The 24,783-nt window shown below is 40.4% G+C and overlaps 2 protein-coding genes across 2 annotated transcripts; one reads left to right on the top strand and one right to left on the bottom strand.

Moving 5' to 3' along the window:
• Positions 1–87: 87 nt before the first annotated feature.
• On the top strand, positions 88–6,035 carry LOC127355090 (serine protease HTRA2, mitochondrial). Its single transcript, XM_051385580.1, has 8 exons — positions 88–792; positions 2,200–2,404; positions 3,011–3,205; positions 3,429–3,461; positions 3,785–3,893; positions 4,040–4,109; positions 4,224–4,319; positions 5,005–6,035. Exons 1-8 carry the CDS (start codon positions 332–334, stop codon positions 5,168–5,170), a joined length of 1,335 nt encoding a protein of 444 aa, XP_051241540.1. The 5' UTR covers positions 88–331; the 3' UTR covers positions 5,171–6,035.
• Positions 6,036–6,531: 496 nt separating this feature from the next.
• hif1aa (hypoxia inducible factor 1 subunit alpha a) lies at positions 6,532–21,306 on the bottom strand. Its single transcript, XM_051385565.1, has 15 exons — positions 20,982–21,306; positions 12,848–13,038; positions 12,196–12,347; positions 11,894–11,978; positions 11,113–11,222; positions 10,098–10,300; positions 9,791–9,897; positions 9,523–9,670; positions 9,025–9,344; positions 8,733–8,926; positions 8,512–8,634; positions 8,182–8,423; positions 8,001–8,100; positions 7,819–7,909; positions 6,532–7,730 (listed from the first exon to the last, which is right to left on the bottom strand). The coding sequence occupies exons 1-15, from the start codon at positions 21,011–21,013 to the stop codon at positions 7,567–7,569; spliced, it is 2,262 nt and encodes a 753-aa protein (XP_051241525.1). The 5' UTR covers positions 21,014–21,306; the 3' UTR covers positions 6,532–7,566.
• Positions 21,307–24,783: the final 3,477 nt, after the last annotated feature.

Genomic DNA, 24,783 nt, shown 5'->3' with positions numbered 1-24,783 from the left:
TTTACATTTAGTTTCCTATGGAGGGCACCTTGAGACAAGTAGCGCGTAAATTACTAAAAAAACATTAGAAGAAGAAGAAACGTACTGCGCATGCTCGCAAGTCAAACTTCCGGCGTGAGACTTGCTTTTGTGGCTGTCGTTTGTTCTGTTTCGTGTAGATAATAGTAAAATTTAAAGCAAGTATTTATCCTGTATTGTTTTTATTAACGTGAACAGTGTGGATATTACAATTAATACAAAACGGACCGTCCTAAGTGTTAATATATCTGGTTGTAAAGTGTTGTCAAGCGGTCTAAAAACTCCTGCACTTGAGTGACAGAAGTGATGCAACATGGCAGCAACTCCTCTCAGTAGGTCTTTCCTCTCAGCACTGAGGAGACATACTCGGTGTCAAAGCCGTGGACTTAACTCTTTGGCAGAGAGGACAGTCAGCCGGGTGTCCTCGGTGGTGATATGTAGTCACAGCGGAGCGGCGGAAGGACACACAAGCCTGGACCGGGGACAACCGGTGGAGTGGGACAGAAGAAGTAGTCGGGACAACAGCAGCAGGTCTCCCCTCCTCAAGTCAGTGTCTGTGGGTCTGGGACTCTGCGGTGCGGCGCTCCTGCACAGTCAGAAAGAAGATAAAGACAGAAGAGTCTCGATATCCGGGCGGTGTCTTGCACTCATTCTGCCGTCGGCTCAGTGTGCTTCCCCCTTTAAACCCGACAGCCCCCGGTATAAATACAACTTTATTGCAGATGTGGTAGAAAAGTCCACTCCAGCTGTCGTGTACATTGAAATCTTGGGCAGGTGAGTTGAAAAAGTTGAAAAGGCGCCATATGGAATAGTTTAAATGTTTATCTTTATTGTGCTGCATATTACATACCTTATTTCCATTGCTGCTACCCCCACAGTATGGAGTTATACATTGTGATAGATGATTTAAAAAGTGTGACTCTATAATATTAAGGTATTAGATACAGAAACTATTACAAGTTTTGAAAACTGTGACACCACATGTGAAGCATACAGCTGTGTCTGACCTTATCTAAAGACTGTGGGGACACATTTGGTCAAAATAAATAACTATAAACATTTGCAACATAGCTGAAATTCCTTCAGGACACATCATTTAGTGTAATATCTTTCATGTTCATTTCTTTCATTTGCCAATATCAGCAATTGAAAAAATCCAAAGCACTGTTATTATTTTTGAAGCAATGATCAGGAGGTGTTTAGTATTTTTTGTACCTTTTTTAGAATAACATGTTATTAAAAACCCTGGTTATTTTCTGAACATAATCAATTAGTCACTAGATAGTCTTATATTTCATTATGACTCATAACCACCTCAGGTCCACTTCAGCCACTGAATATTTCTATCTCATGCATGTCTTGTGGATCGTTTTGCAGATACAGACTTGAATAGGAATTTACACGTTTGGTATAAAGACGTACAGTGGCTTCAGGAAGTGTTTGGACCACTTCATTTTTTTAACATTTTCTTGTGTTATAGACTTAATTTTAAATGGATAAACTGCATTTTCCCCGATTATTTAGCACTCAATAACACATAATGAGTTCAAATGAAGTGAAAACATCCATCCATCCAAGATGACTTGAAGCTGTAATTACTACCAAAGGGGCTTCTACAAACTACTCAATTAAGGGTTTGAACACTTATGTAAATAAGAGATTTCAGTTTTTGTTTTTTATTAATTTGCAAAACACATTTTCACTTGTCTACACTGTCAGTGTAGATTGATGGGCAGAGACAGTAAAGTACAAAAAGTAACATAGCTCAAATTCCTTCAGGACACATCATTTAGTGTAATATCTTTCATGTTAATTTCTTTAATTTGTCAATATCAGCAATGGAAAAAACCCAAAGCACTGTTATTATGTTTGAAGCAATGATCAGGAGGTGTTTGGTATTTTTCTTTTTTTTTTTTACCTTTTTTTAGAATAACATGTTATTAAAAACCCTGGTTATTTTCTGAACATAATCAATTCATAATCACTAGATAGTCTTATATTTCATTATGACTCATAACCACCTCAGTTTCACTTCACAGTGAGGCGGTCAGTTTGTGAAAATGAGATAAACTATTTTTTGATTTGAATATAAGAAGTGTACTCTGCCTGATCTTGTTGAAACTGTATGTTTGGCCCTTCCTAAAATGATGTTGTAATTCTCCTGCTTTTACTGTTTTACAGACACCCATTTTCAGGAAGAGAAGTCCCAGTGTCAAATGGCTCTGGCTTCATTATCAGCAGTGATGGTCTCATCGTCACCAATGCTCATGTTGTGGCCAACAAGAGAGGCGTCCGTGTGAAGCTCATCAACGGAGACATGTACAACGCCACTGTGCAAGATGTTGATCCAGTGGCAGACATCGCTACCATCAAAATCACTGCGAAGGTGAGCAAAAATCTACAAAAATCTCTGCTAAAGGAACTTTATTTTACTGGATCCACATTTGCTTCAAACACAGTGAGTGAGGCACAGAGACTAACAGCAGTTCATCACTGTAACAGACAGACAAAAGGATATACATTGAAGAGAAGGAACACAACATGTCAACACTTCACAGACATGAAATCAGAGGAATGAAGCCAGATGATTTATACTAACTTAAAAATTCAGCTTTTTTATGGTATCTTAATGAGACTGTCAAACTTCATTCTTGTGACTGTTCAATATGGATTTAGTATGGATTAAAGTATTGTACGGTAGTGTATCTATGTGTTTTGCTTTTTGTCTCCATAAGAAGGTGCTTATCTGTTACAGGACAAGAAGTGCCCTTAAATACGATATATTATATAAAGCCATCCTCACATACATCAGACCACAGAACTTCTTTATCCAACCTCTTTATAAAAGAGCTTACATGATCGGGTCATTGCGGCAAGAAAATTCGGACCCAGATACAACGGGAAGCTTCATTCTTTAGATAATATGAATGATCTACGAGCAGCGAGGATGTACTGTTGAACTTTCTCTCTGCTCCTCTCCCCTGACACGCAGAATCCTTTGCCCACGCTCACCCTTGGTCGGTCGTCCGATGTTCGACAAGGAGAGTTTGTGGTTGCCATGGGAAGCCCGTTTTCTTTACGGAACACAATCACATCAGGAATCGTCAGCTCAGTGCAGCGAGGCAGTAAGGAGCTGGGCCTGTCCAACTCCAACATGGAGTACATCCAGACTGACGCAGCCATTGATGTGAGTGTTCTGCAGTAATCCGATTTAAGGGTATATATATTGGTATATGGACACTATAAATATATATATAAACACGCTTGTTTTTATGAGGGTGTCTGACCCTTTTCAGTTTACAGATGGCCTGGTTTTAAGGACTAATAGTATTCTAAATGCCTGTAGACTGTGACTCAGAAATGTCTTACCAGATGCTCTTGACGTCACATGTGACTGATTTGTTTTACAGTTTGGAAATTCTGGAGGTCCCCTGATTAACTTGGTGAGTCACCGGTCCTTGTTTAATGTTTATCATCAAATTCTAATGTGGCCAAACCTGCTCTGCCTCAGTGGACAGCAGATCTTCAGGTTGTTTAACATACTGTAATTACAGTTGCTAATGTTACATGAAAGAATGTTTATTGTACAAATTGTTGCATCAGGCAACGTTTTGTCTGTTATTACAGAATATGTAAACTGAAAATCATCACTATCAATATTCAGTCTATTTAGTCAGATGCTACTGGACTTTGGCACCTAAATAGCATAATGATGCACCCTGAACATGAACACCCTGTCTGAATGTGTTATCTCTCCTCTAATCAGGATGGTGAAGTCATTGGTATAAACACCATGAAGGTCACTGCAGGAATCTCCTTTGCCATTCCATCTGATCGCCTGAGACTTTTTCTTGATCAAGCAGCAAAGAAAAAGCGTAAGTAAACAGGCTGAGTGTCAAAAGCTACACACCACTCCCTCTTTTCTGTCGTCCATAATCTCTTTAGCATTTAATAGTTCTCTTTTTGTTAAAAATTTTATTAAATTATTTTCACAAATTTTTGTTTTGTTTTTTTTCCCAAGAATCTTGGTTTGGTGGGGCAGAGATGAAACGGCGGTACATTGGTGTCACGATGCTGACGCTTACGCCAAGGTAAACGCTTCACAATCAGAAACTGCAGTAAACCGGAGTCGAGTGTAGTTACAGCAGAGCTCCCGCCACTGCATCCAAAACCAGACGTCTTTCTTTTTTGTCCCCTTTTTTCAGCATCATTGCGGAGTTGAAGTTGAGAGACCCATCCTTCCCAGACGTGACACACGGCATCCTGATTCACAGGGTGATCATGGGCTCCCCGGCCAATAGGTAAGCAGACCGGGGGTGTGGATGAATGGTGAATGACTCTCCTTGTTGTTGACGTTCCACAGTGTTGGAAGTGGTGTGTTTCCCTTCAGCCACTGAATATTTCTATCTCATGCATGTCTTGTGGATTGTTTTGCAGATACAGACTTGAATAGGAATTTACACGTTTGGTATAAAGACGTACAGTGGCTTCAGGAAGTGTTTGGACCACTTCATTTTTTGAACATTTTCTTGTGTTATAGACTTAATTTTAAATGGATAAACTGCATTTTCCCTGATTATTTAGCACTCAATAACACATAATGAGTTCAAATGAAGTGAAAACATCCATCCATCCAAGATGACTTGAAGCTGTAATTACTACCAAAGGGGCTTCTACAAACTACTCAATTAAGGGTTTGAACACTTATGTAAATAAGAGATTTCAGTTTTTGTTTTTTATTAATTTGCAAAACATGTTTTCACTTGTCACACTGTCAGTGTAGATTAATGGGCAGAGACAATAAAGTACAAAAAGTGAAGAGGTTTGATTTAGATAAATATAGACATTCAATATTATATAATATGCAGATGTATTATAAATCAAATAAGTCAAGCAGAACAGTGCAGACATTGTTGGTAAAGTAGGTAAGTAATTTAGCTTCAACAACATGTTGCCGCTAACACCCAGTACTTGTACTTGTTTCAGAGCTGGCGTGCTACCAGGAGACATCGTGGTGGAGCTAAACGGAGTGAAGGTGCACACCTCTGAAGAGATCTACCAGGTCATCCACACCAGCGACAAAATCACCATGGTGGTGCAGAGAGGACACGAGTTGCTTCGACTGCAAATAACCCCAGAGTACACAGAGTGACACTAACTTCATTTCTTAACTTCATGTTGATGGACAGCTGGCCACATGATTTGTTCATGTACACAAGAAGAAAACTGTGAAACATGATCGTGACTATGGTCAGATGACAATGTGTAATCTAATAAACGTGTAATCAAACAGGGTTTTTAATGTACATATGTGCAATAGTTGATGACTTTTGTTAAATATTTTGTTGACACCACAAAGTAAATTACAGTGACAAGCCTGTAGTGTCAACTTAAACCAAAAGTATGTGTGTTTTTTTTGCCATATTTATCAATCAAGTCTTTCTCTACATGGCCGATGGCTGTTAACTACATAATGGTTTCAATGTAATTTCTCAAATTCAAACTGTCATCATGAACCTTCATGAACCTGCCAGCACCAGAAGACTTAAATAGATAAATGGGCCAGTTCCACAGAGATATTTTAGACTGGGCTGTAGTGTTAATTTTGGTCTGAGATTAGTCTAATGCAGTTTAGGCAGTTTCAAGCAAAAAAAGCCACCCATCCCCCAGGCTGACTCATTCAATCCAACAATGCCAAAAAGCGGGAAACATACCTCAGTTTGTTTTTGTCATCAACATTGTGGTGAACATAATGAGGGCAAAGAGGTTTTAGAGAGCACAGAAACATGTTGGAAATACCCAGCAGTGAGGACATCGTCGGTGCGTTTCATTTGACCGATCCTGACTGAGTTAGAAGATTTACTGAACTCTGCCACATTAAGAAGCCACAGTGGATCAGCTCTGCTACAGATCTGTATTACATTGACATTTTATGCGAATATAAGTTCTTTGTATTGTCAGTATTAAATGTGGAGTGCACAGTGCTGAGTATAGTGCTGTGGCTGCTTGGTCAGTCATTTTTGTTTTGTTTGAAAAAGTTGTCTAAATTCACAGCAATTAATTTTTTTCCCCCTCTCGTCTTGGTATGAACCATTAACAGTATATATATATATATATATATATATATATAGTATGAACACTTAAGTGTCTTCTGAGAAATGTACTGATATGAACAGAGGGTCAATTAACTCAGTTGGCCAAGTCAAGGTAAAGTAATTAATTAGGCCACCATTTAACACAAGAATGAACAACAAATGGCAGAATAGGGAATAGTCTATACTTTTTTTTTTTAATTCATAAACACACATCGGTAATGTAGGTAGATGCTTGACACAATGGAACCCATTTCTCCTCATAGGCACCAGGTGGCCTTGGGCACCAAGCTGGAGAACTCTGGGTTAGATCTCAGCCATAGTCAATGTCTTTGGAAAGAGAAACTGGCCCCAGTATTTATTCCCAGATTTCTCAGTACAAAATGTGCTGTGAAAGTTAATGAAACCTTAAACAATGTACTTCATTAAAGCCATTTAATGTTAGACAGCAACAAGAAGCATGAGAGACCCAACAATATGGCAGGGATCAATGGTATTGAACTGACTACCATTAACTAAGCAAACAAGTTTGACAACTCACGAATGCTACTATGATCACACAAGTATATGAATTGTCGAGATCCTACTTACTTTAAAACAGACTCATTTTGAGTATGTCACGCACATTAAAAACCAAAAACATGAATCCACTTCATGTTAAGAGAAAAATGCCAATTCTCCATGATGAGAAGCAAACAAAAATAGTGAAGACTCATATTTCATTTTGAGAGTCAAAACTGTGAAGCCATACTGAGTAAATTCAAATTTCCCTGGTATATGTACAGTAACACACACTTACAGTAAAGTAATAAAGTGACATGTACTGGACTGCTACACAATTAAATGCATTTACCTCAAAGACTGATAACTATTAAATGGAGATAACATTCAAACCACCTAAGGTTTAAACAATATGTTCATACTTCTCGACTAAAGACATCTTGTTAGGTACGAGTACTACAACATACAAGTATGGGAGGAAAAATAAAATTGTTCAAATCCCATTAAAACGACTTTAAAAAGGCTTAATATATATTGCTGGTAATATTTTTCTTTTTAAGAAAATATAAATTGTGCGACTGAAGCTTACAATACACTGCTGGCAGTAGCGCCAGGTTCTGTGGTGACCTGCTGGAAAAGGGTCATCTGTCGAGGCGCTGTGTGCTGAGAGACTCCCCGAAGAGAGAGGAAACAAAACGAAAAAAAACAACAATTGGACATCTCATGATGTCTGAATCCCTTGCACCAAAACCCAAATGCTGCCATGGTGTTTGTCACGGTGGAATGCTGCAGATATCACATGATGTGCCCACACAGCAGCAAAACTATAGTCAAACTCAAACAGATACATAAATAAGGGGTAGTAGGGTGGGGGGGTCTTTGAGAGGGAGTGACAATATGAGGGAGAAATTGTAGTGTCCAGTCTAGTTCAGCAGTGAGCAGGCTAAGCAATGACTCAGTTGACGTGGTCCAGAGCGCGCAGCAGCTCCTCCCCCTGCAGCAGGTACTGACGACCCTGTAAGGGGGCGTTGACCTCGCAGTCGTCACGGGTGAGCTGTGGCAGGGTGAAGAGGGAACTCGTGCCCTCTGACGAGCTGCCCAGCAGACGACTCGCCAAATCTGAGAAAGGACAAAAAAACGAGAGTTAAGGTTCTGTTGATGTTTCGTATTACTTCGTTTGTATTTACTACAGATCTAGTTTGTTCACCTGACGGCAGCAGAAGTATGGTTGTGGTTGTTCCTGACTCTGATGCCTTCAGCTTTTTGCCCTGCTCCAGTTGTTCCGGGCGCAGAGATCCCTGGGAAAACCAGCAAATACAGACACTCAAACTTTCCATTTGTAAATATAAAGTGAGATCTATAAACCATGTTATGATGTCAAGGACTTACCAATCCAATCATCTCTTTTATGTCACACAGTTTTCTTTTACGCGGTGTGTTCTGAGCTGCCAGGGTGCTGAGCGATACTTCTTTGTCCAGCTGTGTGGTCCTGCAGCACAGAAATAGTGGTTAGCTAACCTAACAAGTGATACGATGAAGCCATAAATACAGAGCACCTGGGAGATTTTACCTCTTAGCAAGGATGGTGGCAAGATGAGAGGCGTTTACTGGCTCAGGTGGTGCCGGAGAAGCTGTGCGACTGCCTGGTGATTTATAGCAATGGACGTCCTGTGTGACGCATACTGGAGAACTCTGACGGGATTTGACTGGTTCACAAGATAGAGGCTCGTCTGGGGTCACACTGCGCAGCTGGAAGTCATCGTCCATGGGGATGTAGGGAGCTAACGTCTCCAGATCGAAGTCTTCCGGTGCCTTAAGGGGAGAAAAAAGGTCTAGTGAATCGTAATACAGAGAACTTTTACTGCCTTACTGCCCCTACAGTATCTCCTGGTATTATTACCTGTGTGGTGAAGGGGGTCTTGGGCTCTGTATCAATGGCAAACAGCTTCTCCACCAAGTCGAGTTTGAAATCTGAGCTCATATCTGACTCCATGGGGAAACAAAAGTCCAACGGACTGCCAGGCTGAAGAGATGAGAAGTCAAAAATCATTCCCTTCTCAGTACATAGAGTGGAGCAAAAAGTGTAATACAGCTAAAAGACAATAATTCACTCTGTGTTACCTCTGAGGAGCTGGCCGGTGTAGTAGACGGGGCTGGTTTATAGCGCTGAGCTTTTGCATCCTCAGATGCGGTGGTGACGTGGAGAGGCTCACTGGGCGGCAGAGGGGAAAGAGGCAGAGCCAGCTTGTCACTGGTGGAGGGAAGCATTACATCATTGTAGACAGGAACATCGTTCATCATCGGGATCTCTGAATCTGTACCAGAAGACATAGGGAGGTCAGAACAGTTTCAATCATCCAGGAGATAAACTGTGATTTTGGTTGGGGAGAGGTGCATCTATGAGGCAACGAACCAGGGCAGCTGAAGTCCAGGGAGATGATGGTGTCTCCCGGAGCTGGGGCCAGCAGGGTGAGGGCCTCAGGCTCCTCCTTCAGCCTGTCATACAGGCTAACCAGCGACTGGGCCGCTACTGCCTGAGTGAACAGTTTGATCACATCCACCTCTGGGACCTTCTCCTCCACCTCCTCCTTCAGAGGGGTTGGGGATCTGGGGATATCAGGCTCGCTGCTCTCAACTACAGCCTTTTCTTCCCCCTGCTGCAGCTCCGCCTTCACTGGCTTCACATCCTCAATCTGCTCCAGAGACAGGATCAGTTTCTCCTCCTGGATGCCACTGTAACAGAGTCAAGCAGCCGTAAGACTGAGTGTACTGAGGATTTTGACTTCTGAAGGGAAACACAAAATTGCCATTTGTGATCTATCTATTTTGAACAAGTGAGTTCTTCAGCTATCTCACTTGACATTGCAATCTCTTGTGAAAATACTAACTCTTGAAATAGTCTTTATAGTACCTGAGCACAAAGTTGACACAGACGACACACTGTGGTTGGGAGTTCTTGTTGTTGTAGATGACAGTGGCTTGGGTCTCCACCCACACAAAGCCTCCTCTCTTGGCCAACATCCGGTACTGGCCTGTGCAGACTTGGCCCTTTGCAAACACTAACAGCCGAGAGAAACAAAAATTAGACTTGACGTGGCAAACCTAAGACAGCTGGAATTTGTTGTGGATTTAAGAACAAGTTTTAATTGAAGATCCATGCTCTCTTTGTGTCTGCTTACAGTTTTGGTGAGTCTTGGTGAGATGGTCTGAGTCCTGAGCGTGATAATACTCGTACACAGAACGATTCAACAGGTCCTCTGGATCATAACCCATGAGTTCAGTGATCCTGGACAAGCAAAAACAAAGTTATTCCTCACTGACAGGCTGAGAGGATTTAGAGACTAGGGTTGTGTAATATTTACACTGAACACTAGGTGGCTCTCTGTGACTAAGAAAGTGACAGCTTAACCAATTAAAAAGTACTACACAAGTGGCTTCAGAGGCGACCCCTGCTAAGCATGTAATACCTCAGATGGAAAAACTCACCTCTCGTCACAATATGTGAACTTCATGTCCATTGTGTGGCGGCTGAGAAAGGTCTTGCTATCCAGTGGGACCTCAATGTTGGAGGGGTGTGGGACGGGGTCACAGATCAAAACCAAATAGGGGATAGGTGGCTCTTTTTGCCCGTTGGTACTCTCCTCAGTGTGGCTGTCATATACATGGACATGTCCTGAGCAGTGGAGCACCTAGAGAGACAACAGGAGGGTCACAACACTTTTATATTATAATTTACAAACCCCAAGGATAGTAATTTTCCTAATGCAGCAGACAGATCATTATCAGATATAAGTAAAAAAAATACATGTGTTCTGACATACAAACAAATACATAACTCAGTGTTTTGGGCATGTGGGTTGCTGTTGTGTGGTTTCAATAGCAGCTGCTGTTACAGCAGCAGCCATAATTGTACAATTGATGGTTACATAATATTATCTTGTCTGACTAAATTCAAAAATGTTTTCCATCTCCATAAAAAAATTAAATGCAGGTGCTTCTGAAATGTCCTCAGTTATGATATAATATGAAATTCAGCAAACACATATTGATTACTTCCAATTATTCAGGACTATTTCTACGACACATTTCAAGTCAAAAGAATGAAATAAACTTGAGATAAACTTGTGAGCAAGGGCTTTACAAATAAATTATTTTTAAATTCATAAAGGCATGTTTTAAGTGCATTATATCATGCTCACTCAACTCCTTCTGCTTTAAAGTTCCTAACCGATACAAGTAAAGGCTAGATGTAATCTAGGTTTTCTATATGTATATATGTCAACCACAGACACTGTGTCTAGACTAAAATGATGGTCTATTTCCTCTTCACATTAGGTTATTAGAACACTGCTGATGTAGACATCCACTATAATGTTGTCTGTCACTTTTCCAGTTGTCTAACTCTTCCCCCACCTTGGTCATCCAACACATTTTTAAAAATACTTTATACTAAAATTACTACATGAGAGAACACTTCCTCAGTGATTCTACCGTGGCTCACCTTCCATGTAGCTGATTTGACATTGACGGTGCGGCCCCTGCTTGTGAGAGTGCACTTCATTCGGAGGAAAAAGCTGCGCCCTGTGTTTGGTTCCTTGGCCTTCTTGGAGCCTGAAATTACATGAGCAGGAAGAGACTTACAGTTGAAAAGAGGAAACCAGCTTCTATTATCATTTCAACAACGTTAGCATTTACAACTGCCTCCATTTTATTTCAGTGCTTTATTGCAAACTTTTTTCCAACTGCCAGCAGCCCACATTTGCATTCAGGAAGACATTAAGCTGTAATGTTTTTTACACTGTGGTCAGCTACAGCAAGATAAGAGTTAACAGCCGATAATATCACTGTGTGCTGAAGTGTCAACAAATTATGTTATGAATGACATTTTCAGAGGGAAGCGCTAGAATATTTTTGCTTAATTAATTTCACTTAAAAACTGGAAACGATACAAAAAAGTAAACCCACTGACACAAACCAAGCCTAAATTCTGCTGTGCAACCAAAACAGTAAATATGCCAGTAATGTAGCACACTGTTCCTGTAATGCTGAATGAAAGGTCACTAAAGCACACACAGTAGCCAACTTTAATCACTTTGACCTCAGGCCTGAAGTGGGGAAATGATAACTTGTTCCGACAGCCCTACTAGTCTGAATCTGCCAGCTCAGAGTGAATTGGACTCCCTGCCTATTGGAGCACTGGCAGACCTGACAGAGAGCTTGGGTGCGCCTGTCCCTGTCCATTAGTGAGGTCTTATAATGGGACAATGCCGTTGGTCCCTCACCTGTTCTGTGGACCAGCATCTCCCTCAGCTCATCTTGGTCACAGGGATGTATGAAGTCAAACACACTGTGTCCAGTCAGGTCAAACTGCAGTGGAAAAGAGTAAAAAACAGAATGTGAGTCCTGCTATTGTGTGGTGACTTCTAACCCTTTTAAATAAAAGGCCAAGTGTATGTGTGTTAAAACTAACTAAATTGTATTATTGTACAACCAAATACAATAATTTCCTTGGTTTTCTGCTTCTGACTTTCCCTAACAATGCCCATTCCTCTATGTTCTCTTTAACACAGCAAATCAGACCTACCTGTGCCAGCCCAAGGCACTTGTTGATATTCTCCGAGAGATAGATCATATCTCCGTCTTCAGACAGCACCATGAGAAAACCCTCCAGAGCCTTTAGGTAGGAGCTGTTTAACTGGAGATCCAGGTCTGTTTCCTCGTCTTTCATTGGCTCATCTAGAGGAGATAACAGAGAGGGGATGGGAGAGATAAAGGAAGGTAGGGAAAGAAAAGAAAAGCAAGAGGAAATGAGGCACAAGACATCTGAAGTCCCTGCTGTCTAAAGAACATATTTGAAGCGAGGATACTGCAACACACAGAAAACACATTGTGCCCACAGGTGCATCTGCAAAGAGATCTATATCTGTGCATGTCTGAGTCGATTTCTTAGACCAGCTGACTCAGTGTTAAACCATCTATTGTGGTTTCTTCAGCTTTCCTCTGCATCAAAAAAACTGTTCTCACTTTTTCTTTTGCTGTCTTTAGGGTGTCATTTCCTTTCTCCAAAAAGACAAAAAAAAAAACACAATCCATTCCCACGCTGTCTCTGAGGTAACTGATGAAAACTGATGCAGACTTGGATTATCACTGGGTGTCTGGAACTAAATATAAGAAAAATACAGAAATGCCCTAAGCTAAATTCTCCACTGACAGGTACAAAAAGTACAGGTACTGACCAGTGTTGAGCAGTTTCCTCATGCGCAGGTAGCTGATGGTGAGTCTCATTATTGAGGCCTTGTCCAGGCTGGAGCTGACACTGTGGGGCAGTGGCAGCTCCTGGGCCAGCTCGTAAAACACCTCTGACTCCTTCCCGCGCCGGCATCGCGCCGCATCCCTCGACTTCTCCTTCCTCCGCTCCGAGCTCACCCTGCGGGAGACAAATGGTGGGTCAGCCACAGCCTGGCCACAAGGTGGTTTTGATCCCACTATGCACACTAAAAGAGCTGACATCCCTCCTTCCTGACTGAGTGTGTGTACACGGTCTGGTCAGCCACTGGCCCGTCACTGGAGAGGCTGCAGCAGCTGGAGTTCACAACACGCGAGCTCACGGCCAACCTGCCGTCTGGACCCCCGTCAGTCTCATTTACATACATGGCTATCTGCCACAGTCTTATTGGCTGCTGACCAAAAGAAATGGAGTCCACCCCCTCAAAGTGATTGGCTGGTAGGCCAGGCATGGACTCTTGGTGCACAGCCAAGCTACAGTGCGACACCAATCATTGTGACATTTACGAGCCTGGCTCAACAGATCTACAGGGAGGAGAATGATAATACAGGCACTAACACAGAGAGCACACACAAACACAGAGTGAGTGACACCAACTACCAGGACTACAAACGAACATATTTTCTATATATTTTACATTAGCATCCCTCATAACTGCTTCCTCCTTATATTAGCTCCATTTCATATCAAGCGTTCATGCTGGCAGTTGTCCATGGTCTGGCTAATGGACTCTCAGCACGCTGTAAACAAAATCTTAAGGCCTGGCAGCAGTTTAAAATGACAAAGTACAGAAGATTTTAAAAAGGACACAATGAGTTGCGCAAGTCACTATAAAATCTTTTACTTAAACTTATTGATTTCTCACAATGCCCTTGGCTTTTATACTAAGCCCTGTTTTGAGTTTGTATTTCTATGACTGAGCACATGTGAAGCTAACATGACCACTTACATAAATAGACAAAGACACATAAAAATAAATAAATAAATCTTCAACATAATTGCAATAGTCATGCTGACTGCTGCTGAATTTATACCGTAATTCCTCTCCAAAACCACTATCCTCGTAACCTCACATGCATTTAGATGACACCAGAGCAGGATCCCAACAGAATGGATGGCAGTTCGAAAGCCCTTGGCTTTGAAATGTACACCTAATTGAAATTGATCTGTTATGCATTTACAGCATTGACCAAGGCCATATTGTTATTTGAGGCTCTCTAACGAGAGAATGGACCAGTTAACTAAAATTAGCCAACTGTGTATCAAATCATCTCACAGACATATATTGCATTGCATAGTGTAGGTTAGGGAATGCTTTTGGTTTATAGACCAAATAGAAATGACAAAATTAGTCTATTGGGATAAAAAGTCTGAGAATTGCTTTTGTCTCTCAGAAACCCCTTTCAACCCTATGAATGAACAAACAAATCTAAAAACAAATACAGCCCATGTTGGATCCTGGCCCAACCAGAACTCTACTGGATACCTTTTCTTCCTCATTTGATGACAAAACCTTTTAGATGTAAATTATGTGTAACTGAAAACAGAAACCTTCCTCCTCTCAACGATGGTTATATGTATTGTAATACAGTAATGTTTCAACTTTGACCGTAATTACAGCTAGAAGCACAAGTGTATACATTCATCCACATGTTTGCACACTGGTCAATACCATTGGCAAATATTTACAATATCTTCTGTCAACCCTACAGGGCATAGCCAGATTATTTGGACATCATAAAAGCTGATCAAAACCAGCCTGTCTGTCTGACTTTTTCCTTCAGTAGCACAACAATCACCTCCAACCTACATTCATGTAAATAAAACACAGAGTGAAATGATCACAAATGATTAATGAGGGACTGTACACAGAGAACTAGAGCTGTACCAGCGTCCTGACTCAGAATTCTGTCAAATAAGATTTGGCTGTTCAAAGATTTTTTTTCCCCATACGGACTATCTGGCAATGAGAAAATACACTGGCACGAGTTTCAAATGCTACAGAGTCATGGGAACATATTTTTGAGCACTTAAAAATGAATGAAAGACAGCTGCATATGATGCAAGATTTGAATAGCAGCCTGTTTGAATTGCCCAACATATAATGTCGGGCAACCATCTGAATTTGACGGAAATAGTTTGAAAATAGTTTGATTTTGATTAATTTGACGGAGTACACATGTATTTCTGTTCTCTCTTGCTCTCGTAATCTTTTTAAATTCACTTGCTATGAAATAACACTCACCACACTAAACTCATACCAGTCTAAGTCTTTACCTGCAATGATTTAATTTAATGCCTTTCTTCATCATCTGTGATGATCAAACATCAGATTTCAGTCAATAACAGTGGACGGCAGTAACGGAGGTACCACCGTCTGGTTCAGAAGTGGTTATGCCGACTTTACTGACAATCCTCACCGCAGCAGAGAGCGTCGGAGCAGCCAACAGACTGGAGTTGTGCTGCCCTGCCTCACGCTGCCCTCCATTTCTATCGCCCTTCTCCGCTTCCGACACACTTAGTTTTATGGTCATTTTGAGACTCGGTTCATTAAGTTTACAGCCTGCCATGCTGTTGCTCCTGCATTGCTTTGGGTAAAATGACGCAGCTAAAAAACAAAAGTGCATTGCTTCAACTGACAAAATGAGAGTTGACCCGGGGTCTTGATGACTCGAATAGACTTTCAGGCAGCAGCCCTACAGACACGCTGAAAATCATCTCGCTAAGCTACTGGCTGAGCTTATGATGATCTAATGATAGATAACACATTGTTATAACCTGTGATCCTACTAGGAGGCTGGTTGATTCATTAGTACAAGCCTGTATACAAATTAATTTCCTCTGTGGTGGTTGTATCCCATTGTATCACATGCCTTCAGGCAAATCCTATCCAAATGAATGTCAGCTGTAGAATTCCAATACAACACACCTCCAGTGAATGCATAGGTAAAAAACATTTAAGCCTACATTCAACATGACAAACAGTACAATGTATAAGCTGTGGATTACTACAATGCACAACAATACCAAAACTCTATGGATACATGTGATAGCAAAGACTCAAACAGATCATAAAAAGCAGATTATATTGAAAGCTTTTTTAGACCTACTCAGTATTGTAATACATAATTATAAAGAGTAAAACTGCAGCAATTTGATGAGCCATCTCCACCCTTTTCAAACTTACATAAGGGAGCTAAAAAAATGCTTTTATTCTTTTACTTGAAAACACGCAAGGAAAACAAAACAGCTCCCTTGATGTTAAAACAAAGGCGAGCAGAGGGGCCACCATTACATAACACTATTAATGCACATGGTCATGCATGCCCAGCAGTCCTCTGCCTGACACGCTTCACTGCAAAAACAATCACATTTGCAGTTTTGCTAACTTTAATAAGATTTGTTTAGTTTTCTAATAAGAATGAGTGCTATTATGTAAACAACACTTAACAGATGTGAACAAGTGGGCTGAAGATTAATGGGGAAACAAACCAGCGTTCAATTAAAATCACACTTTCCAATGCTACCCGAGTTGCTTGTGTATTTTGTAACTAAGGGCTGACCTATTTTACTAGAGAAATGTTCTCACTCTTCGTCAGTCCTGTTTACTCTGACTGTAAACATTGCCTTATCTATTATATAATCCAGTCTGAGGAAACACCACAACTAAAACCTCTACCCAATATGGGGAGAAAAGCAAAGCAAGACTGCAAAAAAAAAAAAAAAACCTTTTACAGACAAATGAACCTTCGACATGACTCAGTGGTGGTGATATTAGATATTTCCTTGCGTTCAGCAACTCAATAAATAACTGGTCGTCTAAATGATTAAAACTCGATCGCCTCATAGTTGTATGCCTCAGCCAACTGGTTCAAGTATCCGTGTCTAGATCATATAATATGTAATTAATACAATTTTTTAAATTTAAATTTTAACTTTGACCTTTTGGACATAAAATGTCATCACTTCAGAATTTTTATCAGACATTTGTGTGACATTTTGTCATAATAAATTTATCAATTCTTCAAGTTTTGGGGGAAAATGTGTGATGTGAGGTCACAGCGACTTTGACCTTTGACCACACAGTTGTAATCAGTTCATCCTTGAACCCAAGTAGACATTTGTGCCTGATGTAATGAAATTCCCTCATGGCATTCCTGAGATATTGCATTCACAGGACAGACGGACAAATGGTCCCACGTGAGCTAGTTCCACTCATTAATCAAGGCGACAAGAGTTGGTTCAAAGCCCTGAAAAGGCTAGCGAGCCCACCTGGAGTTGCTATTATTTTGTCATGCCAGAAAAAAAATAAAAATGTTTTGTTGAATTTACAGCCCGCCATGCTGTTGCTATACTATACTATACTAGTATAGTTTTTCCTTTTTTGGCATGAGGAGTATGACGCCTTAAAGAAAAGCATATGAGGCACAGTCATCAGTTGTCAGCACCGCTAGCTTTAAAGTCGGTATTCCTAGAGTTGTCACATTATATTACAACAGATTTCTGATTAAAATACATATTAAGCTAAATCTGTTTTTTGATTGTTTTGTTATCCTCATACACAATATACCAGCTGTTTAGCCTGAGATTTTCACCAGCGGTGGTAGATTGAAAGCTTACAAGATTCTTGAGTTCAGGGTCTCTAAGTAGTGAACGCCTGGTAGTGAACGCGCCCATGTACTAAGGCTGAGTCCTTGCTGCAGCGGTTTGATACCAACCTGTGGCCCTTTGCTGCATATCATCCCTTTGCTCTCCCCCTTTCCTGTCTCACTTCAGCTGTCTCTGTCAAAAAAAGGCTAAAAGTTAAACTTAAAATAAGGACCGTTGCCTGTCCCTCTCAATTGGGCGGTCCTGGCAAACATACTAAGAATGACCAACATTATAAACCATCCACCACACTAATATAATTTAAATGACCTTCTTCTGTGCTACATTCCCAAGAAAGACTACTTCAACTGATTACATCTGGTCCCACTTACGCACTTCATTCTAAAAAAAAAAAGCCCCTCGATTAGTTAGCGTAGTCTGACTCACCAGATATGGACTGCGCGAATCAGCCTCCAGCTGATAAAGCATTTTACTTCCTTTGACTTTACGTGTGTTGCCATTTAAAAAAATTTTCATCTCTGACTGGTGTTCAATGAACAGAGAGTGTTAGGGAGTGTTCAACCCATACTTTGCAGGATTCATTCAAAAAGCAGACATTCATAAATAGAGTAGATTCTTCTGGGTTTGACTATAAATGCAGTTTTGCAGGGAATGGGTATAGCGCAGCCAAAAAAGCTTTTATGCTTGTTTTCCGCCTAAATATGACACGTGGCAACTGGCAAGACAGGTGCCTGGGAGACAGATGTACAGCTCTACCTTCATTTTTGCATACCACTCAGATTTTACACTTGGTCAGTGTTCTGAGACTTTGATCATATACACTGCTGACCTTTGGTATTTCAAATCACTTCCAATTATATCACAGCTAAGGCTTTTCTTCAGCGTCACTTCAACGGTTCTGTCTGAAAAACTGTTCATAGTTGGTGACACAGAGAAAGAAAGATGTAATATTGAAATATGTTATCTGTGGTGTATGAAATATGGCACATTTTGGACTCGCCAGACCCTGATACACAGGAACCGATCAGCAGTGGCAAATGTATTCTAAAATATGCTGAAGACATGATGTGCCGAGGTATTGTTTTCATACTTCCTTCCTTGTATTGTTCGTGCGTCACTCTGTCACATCCATTATGACTGTGGTGTATTAAAAAGATCTATCATTACGCAGAAAAATGTGGGATTTGACATCTTACAGGATAACCCTAGTAGATGGTTTCTGATATGGTATCACTGAGCCTTTTCCTTCACAATTAATCAGTCCTCACAATTAAAGCTCAGGAGCCCTAAACTACTGTTTAATATTTAGATTTCACTTGCAAAAGTCTCTCTCTGCATTTTTAAACACAATAATCACTTGATCAGCTACAATGACCATCCACAGAAAGCAGTGATTTATCAGTGTGATAAAAGCAAGCCTTCTGCACACATTTTTTTTTACTTTTGTCTTCCATCACAAAACATGAAACAAGAAACATGTGAACACAAACAATACTATGCCCTGTGCTGGCAAGAAATCCAATTTCTTTTTCAAGTTTTAACTAGCCTGCACACAAGTGGTAATTGTGTTTGAATGTCTCAGGGCAACCTGCAAAATTGCCAGGCAGTGGATCGCTACACACATTTGGCCACTCCTATTGACGTCAAGCCCTAGTGATTAAGAGATGAGACAGAAATAATACCAAAGCACCAGACGAGACCAGTCATAACTGCATCAAACAAGACCACAAATCTCACTTTTCCTGAGATCAAACCGAACACAGTTTGCACATTTATCGACAGGATGCTGTTAATGCTTTATGTACACCTAGAAAAAGTGCCACATTCCCATTTAGCAGAGCATGAGTTAAGCCCATGGGGCATTAGGATGCAGTCTACAACAACACATCCTTAATGGGGGAGTTAGTCTACTTGGAACTGAAAAGATGACAACTACAGGCCAACCATTTAACTTGTCCGTCTACAAGTTAACCAATGCCACTCAACCATTCTGACTATGGAACAAAATGCACCCTACTGAGTTAGCAATATTTCAAAGACATTATTCTCCTTTTACTAACTATTAAAACTTGGGGTACGTTTTTTTTTTTTTTCCAATCACCATCCATCACCTTTACAGCATCGTTTTTATGTATGTAATTAGGACAGACCCTGTTTATCAGATGACTTTCCCTCCATCTGAATCAGTACAGTAAGTGTACACCCAAATAGGAACCAGGACATGTGTGTGGTTTAGCACACAAGAGAGGTCAGAGTACAAGTTTGAGTACATGCATATTTAGTGTGTCTGTCAATAATACAAGTCACCAAGTTCAAGTTCAAGTACACATTACACTTAATGAAGACTCTGCCAGGCTTACTGAATAGTTTTACTTAATAATTCAAACTAATCAGTTAAAAAAAATCTAAATCACTTTTATTTGTGTTGATCAATTAATCATTAAACTGACTCATCAAGCAAAAAGGTAACACACCACTTCAGTCTCTGGTGACTAGAAATTAGCATATCTCGTTATTTCTCACACTTTAGACACTAAATGAGTAGTCAAAGAAGTGATTAATTATGAAAACAACTTTCAGCAGCAGCCCTTATTTGACCTGTTGTCTGTTGAACTTATGTAAAGAAACCAGCTATTGTTTTACTGGTTTAGTTCCTCTAGACAGACCTAGAAATGATGCTGTTTGATAGCATAGATATTTTCGTTTCTGGCTCATTAGTTAGAACAGGTTTTACATAACTGAAAGTTTATAACTACTGATAACGTCTCATCTAAGTTTCAAAAGCTATACAGAAATATGATTACTTCTCTAATCAAACCTTACCATAAACTATTATCAGCTCAGAAAATGAAAAGAGAAATTTAAACCGAGGACATTTTCACTAAAGCCTAAATATTTCAACAGAAACCGCACACCCACCATCCGGCAGAGCTCACATGAACACTGTCACTCAACCCAAACAGTACACCGGCAGCAATGTGCTATTACTGGGATATTTATGTAAAGTGTCACATTCAAAACAAATGTAAATAAAGCTAATAGGAGCTCTCTCAACACCGATCACAAACAAAAACATAGTAACGCCAGCTAACGAGGTACAACCGACTTCAAAGCAGATGTAATCAAGGTAAAGACACTAAAACCAACATGTATATATAATAAGTTACCTGTAATAACTAGTTTATCGTAGTATGTTGTTTAATAACGTAAACAGTTTGACGTCTATCGGTCCTGCTCACCGCCAGCTAGCTGCGTTAGCCGCCTGCTAACGATAATAGCGTCGCTAGCAGACGCATTCAGGCGAACTAACACGCGGAACTAACGTTAGCTGTTAACCTTGAAATAAAGCTCATAATATCACACACACACAAACACACACACACAGTAATCAAAGCCACACACAAAGACCAAAGTTAAGTCCGCTCTTAAACAACAACACAGCTCCGCTCCGTAGCATTAGCTAGCATTGACGTTACCTTTTCTTTTCTGGTACAATTCCTGTGTCCATGTCAGGACGAAAGGACCTGAGTTGAGTCTCTCTATGGGTATCAAGCTGTATCCGGGCCCGTCGAGGAAATGAACCAAAATCCCACGTTTTTTTTTAACACCGATATGAATCTGTGAATCCTCACGAGAGTTGCATACGAGTTCTCACTGTTTATATTTCGTTAAAGAAATCGACCTTTCATCCGCTACGAACACAGCCCGCACGTCCGCTGCTCCTCAGAGACAGTGCCACGCTGGAGAGAGGTTACTTGCCGAGACAATGTTGCACCGTAGAGGATCACTGACTCCCTCCTCCCCCCCAAACACACACACACACACACACACACACACACACACACACACACACACACACACACACACACACACACACACACCCCCCCCCACTGCTTCCGCGGGGACGCGCAGTCACATGCTTTCTCCACAGTGGACGCGCACAGGAAACCTGATAGGATCCACCGACCAAACAGAAAACGAAATGTAATTCTCGACATTCAACTGTTAAGTCTGTGACACCAAAATAGACATTACACGATTATACAGATTAGAGTACTATTTACAACTATTTGTATTTTACAATAAACCAACTATCATGTTCCTTCATCATACAATGTGTCCAGGCTTACTGTGTCTATATCTGTAGGGGTTTTAGGGTGTTTTACATTCAAAATATAACTATTATAAGTAAAAGTAGAGAATAATGCATGAAAATATAAGTTCCAAAAGTAAAAATGCAGAATTGACCATTTCAGAATAATATATATAATATTAATGTATTAAATGTATTAATGTGTTCATCACTTTAATGTCACTGCAAGGTGGACTCATTTTAATTAGATTATATATAGGTGGCTTGATGTACTATAATAATACATCATAATTAATTACTTAATTTACATTTTGTATTACTAATGGGATTCTGCAAAGTCACTAGTAACTAAAGTTATCAAACGAATGTAGTGGAGTAAAAAGTATAATATTTGCCTCCAAAATGTAATGGAGTAGAAGTATAAAGTATCAGAAATACTCAAGTAAAGGACCGAGTACCACAAAACTGTGGTACTTAAGTGCAATACTGGAGTAAATGTACTTCCACCACTGGTCCCAATGTGCACAGGGAAGCAGTGGACAACCACAGCTGCCATTTTACCTTCACCTCTTCTTCAAATAGTAGAATCAGAACTGATTTTACCAAATGACACAACATTATATCAGATTCGTGCCGTCTGTGCCATCCCTCTAGAGTCCCATCCACCAAATAGACCCCTGTCCTGCCCCTCTATGTCTCCACATCACTATCTGGCATCACCCTCTCTGCCTACACCGAGTTTTTTTATTTTTTGCTCTGAATGCACAAAACAAATGTGTAATTTTAGGTTTAATAACACATCTGCTGCTTCTGCATGAACTCACAGAAAAGAGGAAATTGTGTTCTTGGTAAGATTGGGTGGTACTTTGTGTAATTTTAGTTTAATATTAAAGACAATGATCTAAAAACAATATGTTAAAATTGAATGATTATTAGAAAGTTGGGAAGCGAAACGATTTTATATTTTTTGGCACAAAATAGTGTCGCATTACCAAGATGAGTGCAAATGAGGGATTTCAACTAGAATCCACTTCATGCTGACTGGCTTAGTTTTGGTTATAATCCTGAACTGGTTTAAAGATTCCTGTCCAGTCAGGCCCCTCCTCCGTTACCACTGTGCGTGTCTGGCAGTTTTTCATGTCGTCTGTGATTCAGCTCTTGCTTTGGAAAAGAAAAATGGAAGGAAAATTATTTTGCAGCCTCCCCAAAGACCACAGCAAAGCTCACTCTCCATTAAATGTACAATTCTTCATCCCCTTCATCAGACATGTTGGCTGTTATATCTGGCTATGAAGCATGAGAAAAGGTTTGGTTCCCAGAACTGTTGGCTGGATAGGGTACCATGTTGGTGTCATGGGCAGAGCTGCAGGCTTTGACATGAGGGTAGATAAATACATGATCAGGCAGAACTTTTTCTGCTCTGCTCAAACCTTGTCAATTAAAAACTGCAAGAACATCAGTGAGAAGCATGCATGGATCTTCTGGATTCACCTGGTTTGTACGCTAGTAGCCGCCCTTCACCAGAGAGGCCTCAGCTGGTTATACCTGTATTCAACATGGAGGTCAACATTGTTCGTCACAGGTTGTTGTAAAGATTACTCAGCTGTTGGAAAGCTGTTTACTTATTTAGTCATTCTGATTAACTTTACGATTGTCTGGAAGTTGTGTAAAGTGCTAGACACACCCTTTTCTGTGTGATTGGTCATTTGAGAAAGGCTAGTGCATGGTGCCACCTTATTGTTATATTTCAAACTCTGCCAGTTGTTCCTGTAAGAGCAAATTGTGTGAGATTAGTATTTGAGTAATACGTATCTAGTGTGCATAAACATGAACGCCCGCTGGTTCTCTTCTGTGGCGCAACCCTTTCTTATGTCCTAGAAGTTCAATTAAAATACACTGAAGGGAAACTGCTGTGTGACAACACATTGACACAGCCTTGAAAAGAAATGTTGAAATGTACAAGACAGATTGCATTGTTGTTGTAATTATGACCATCCTCTGATTGGATTTCTGAGTCAATGTCTCAATCCCTGTAGCCAATTCCTAGACAGGGCATGACCCATTATCTATCGTAACAGCTACAGGCTGAGTTACTGAGCATGTATGTGAGCATTACAGAACGTATGTGCCTGTGTTGATGCACAAAAAGTGAGAAAATTGAAGATTTCTACAGGGAATTACTTAAGTGATGTTCGTGTAGAGCGTTTTTTAAATTATTTGTTGCTACTTTTAGGGCTATCAATCATTCAGTAAGGACAGCAGGGTCAAACATTGATTTAATCAAGCAGTACAGAGACACTGCTGGCAGCCATCAGCAAGTCTCAGTAATGAAAGTTGAGACAAGGCTCCTAAATCTTTCCTCTCATTCAGACATTACCTGAGGAAAGCTGCCAAACAGGGCCACATTAATGGGTAAACAAAAAGTCAAGTAATTTAATCCAATTGTGCATCCTTTATCTCGCACACCAACCATCTTTGTAAGAGGAATCTTAAAGTAGATTAGTTGTAGTCTTGAGTTAAAAAGAGGTTTAAGGTGGATCAGAGACTTACCAGGGATTTAAGCACGCTAGGAAAAGCTTAGCAGCAGTATTCGCCTTCACTGGCTCAACTGTAGTTTTTTATGTAAACTTTACATTAGCAGAGTAGCTCTGGTTTTGCGCTGTGAGAATAAAGTTTCAAATTATACACAGGCATTTTTTGTACCTGAAGTCACCAATTTACAGTATTTAGTAGCCCAATCCTCCACAAGACGGGGGGCTGAGGAGATAAACAGATGTGATGTGAAGACTTCCTCCCTAAAACTAACAGGAAGAGTCTCCATTCCATCTCCATTTTGTGCAGTCGGAGCGGTTCATATCTGTGCAGGTTCAACCCCATGTACATAAGAAGAAATCTCAACCCAAGCCCCCCCCTTTGTTGTCCTTTTGATTTAACAGTTTCAATTTCTTTTACCAACAGCAATGCACTGTATTTATGCTTTTCAGAGTCTCTCAAAAGCATGATTTCCTTCTTGTGTCTTCCTGTTTCTATCAAAGGCGACAGTAATGACGCGGTGTGGTTTCCTGTTTATTCTCTACTGGGCTGTGATGAAAAAAGCAACAACTGAATGCATCCCCCAGATGAGTGGACAATGTGACTGTACTGCAGGGTTAAAGTTAAAGTTCTCTCTCCATCTACCTACTCCT

Source organism: Dicentrarchus labrax, unplaced genomic scaffold (genome assembly GCF_905237075.1).
Source record: "Dicentrarchus labrax unplaced genomic scaffold, dlabrax2021, whole genome shotgun sequence".
Classification (NCBI taxonomy): Eukaryota; Metazoa; Chordata; class Actinopteri; family Moronidae; genus Dicentrarchus; species Dicentrarchus labrax.
Note: the sequence above shows the minus strand (reverse complement) of the source record. Positions and strands in the feature narration are given on the sequence as shown.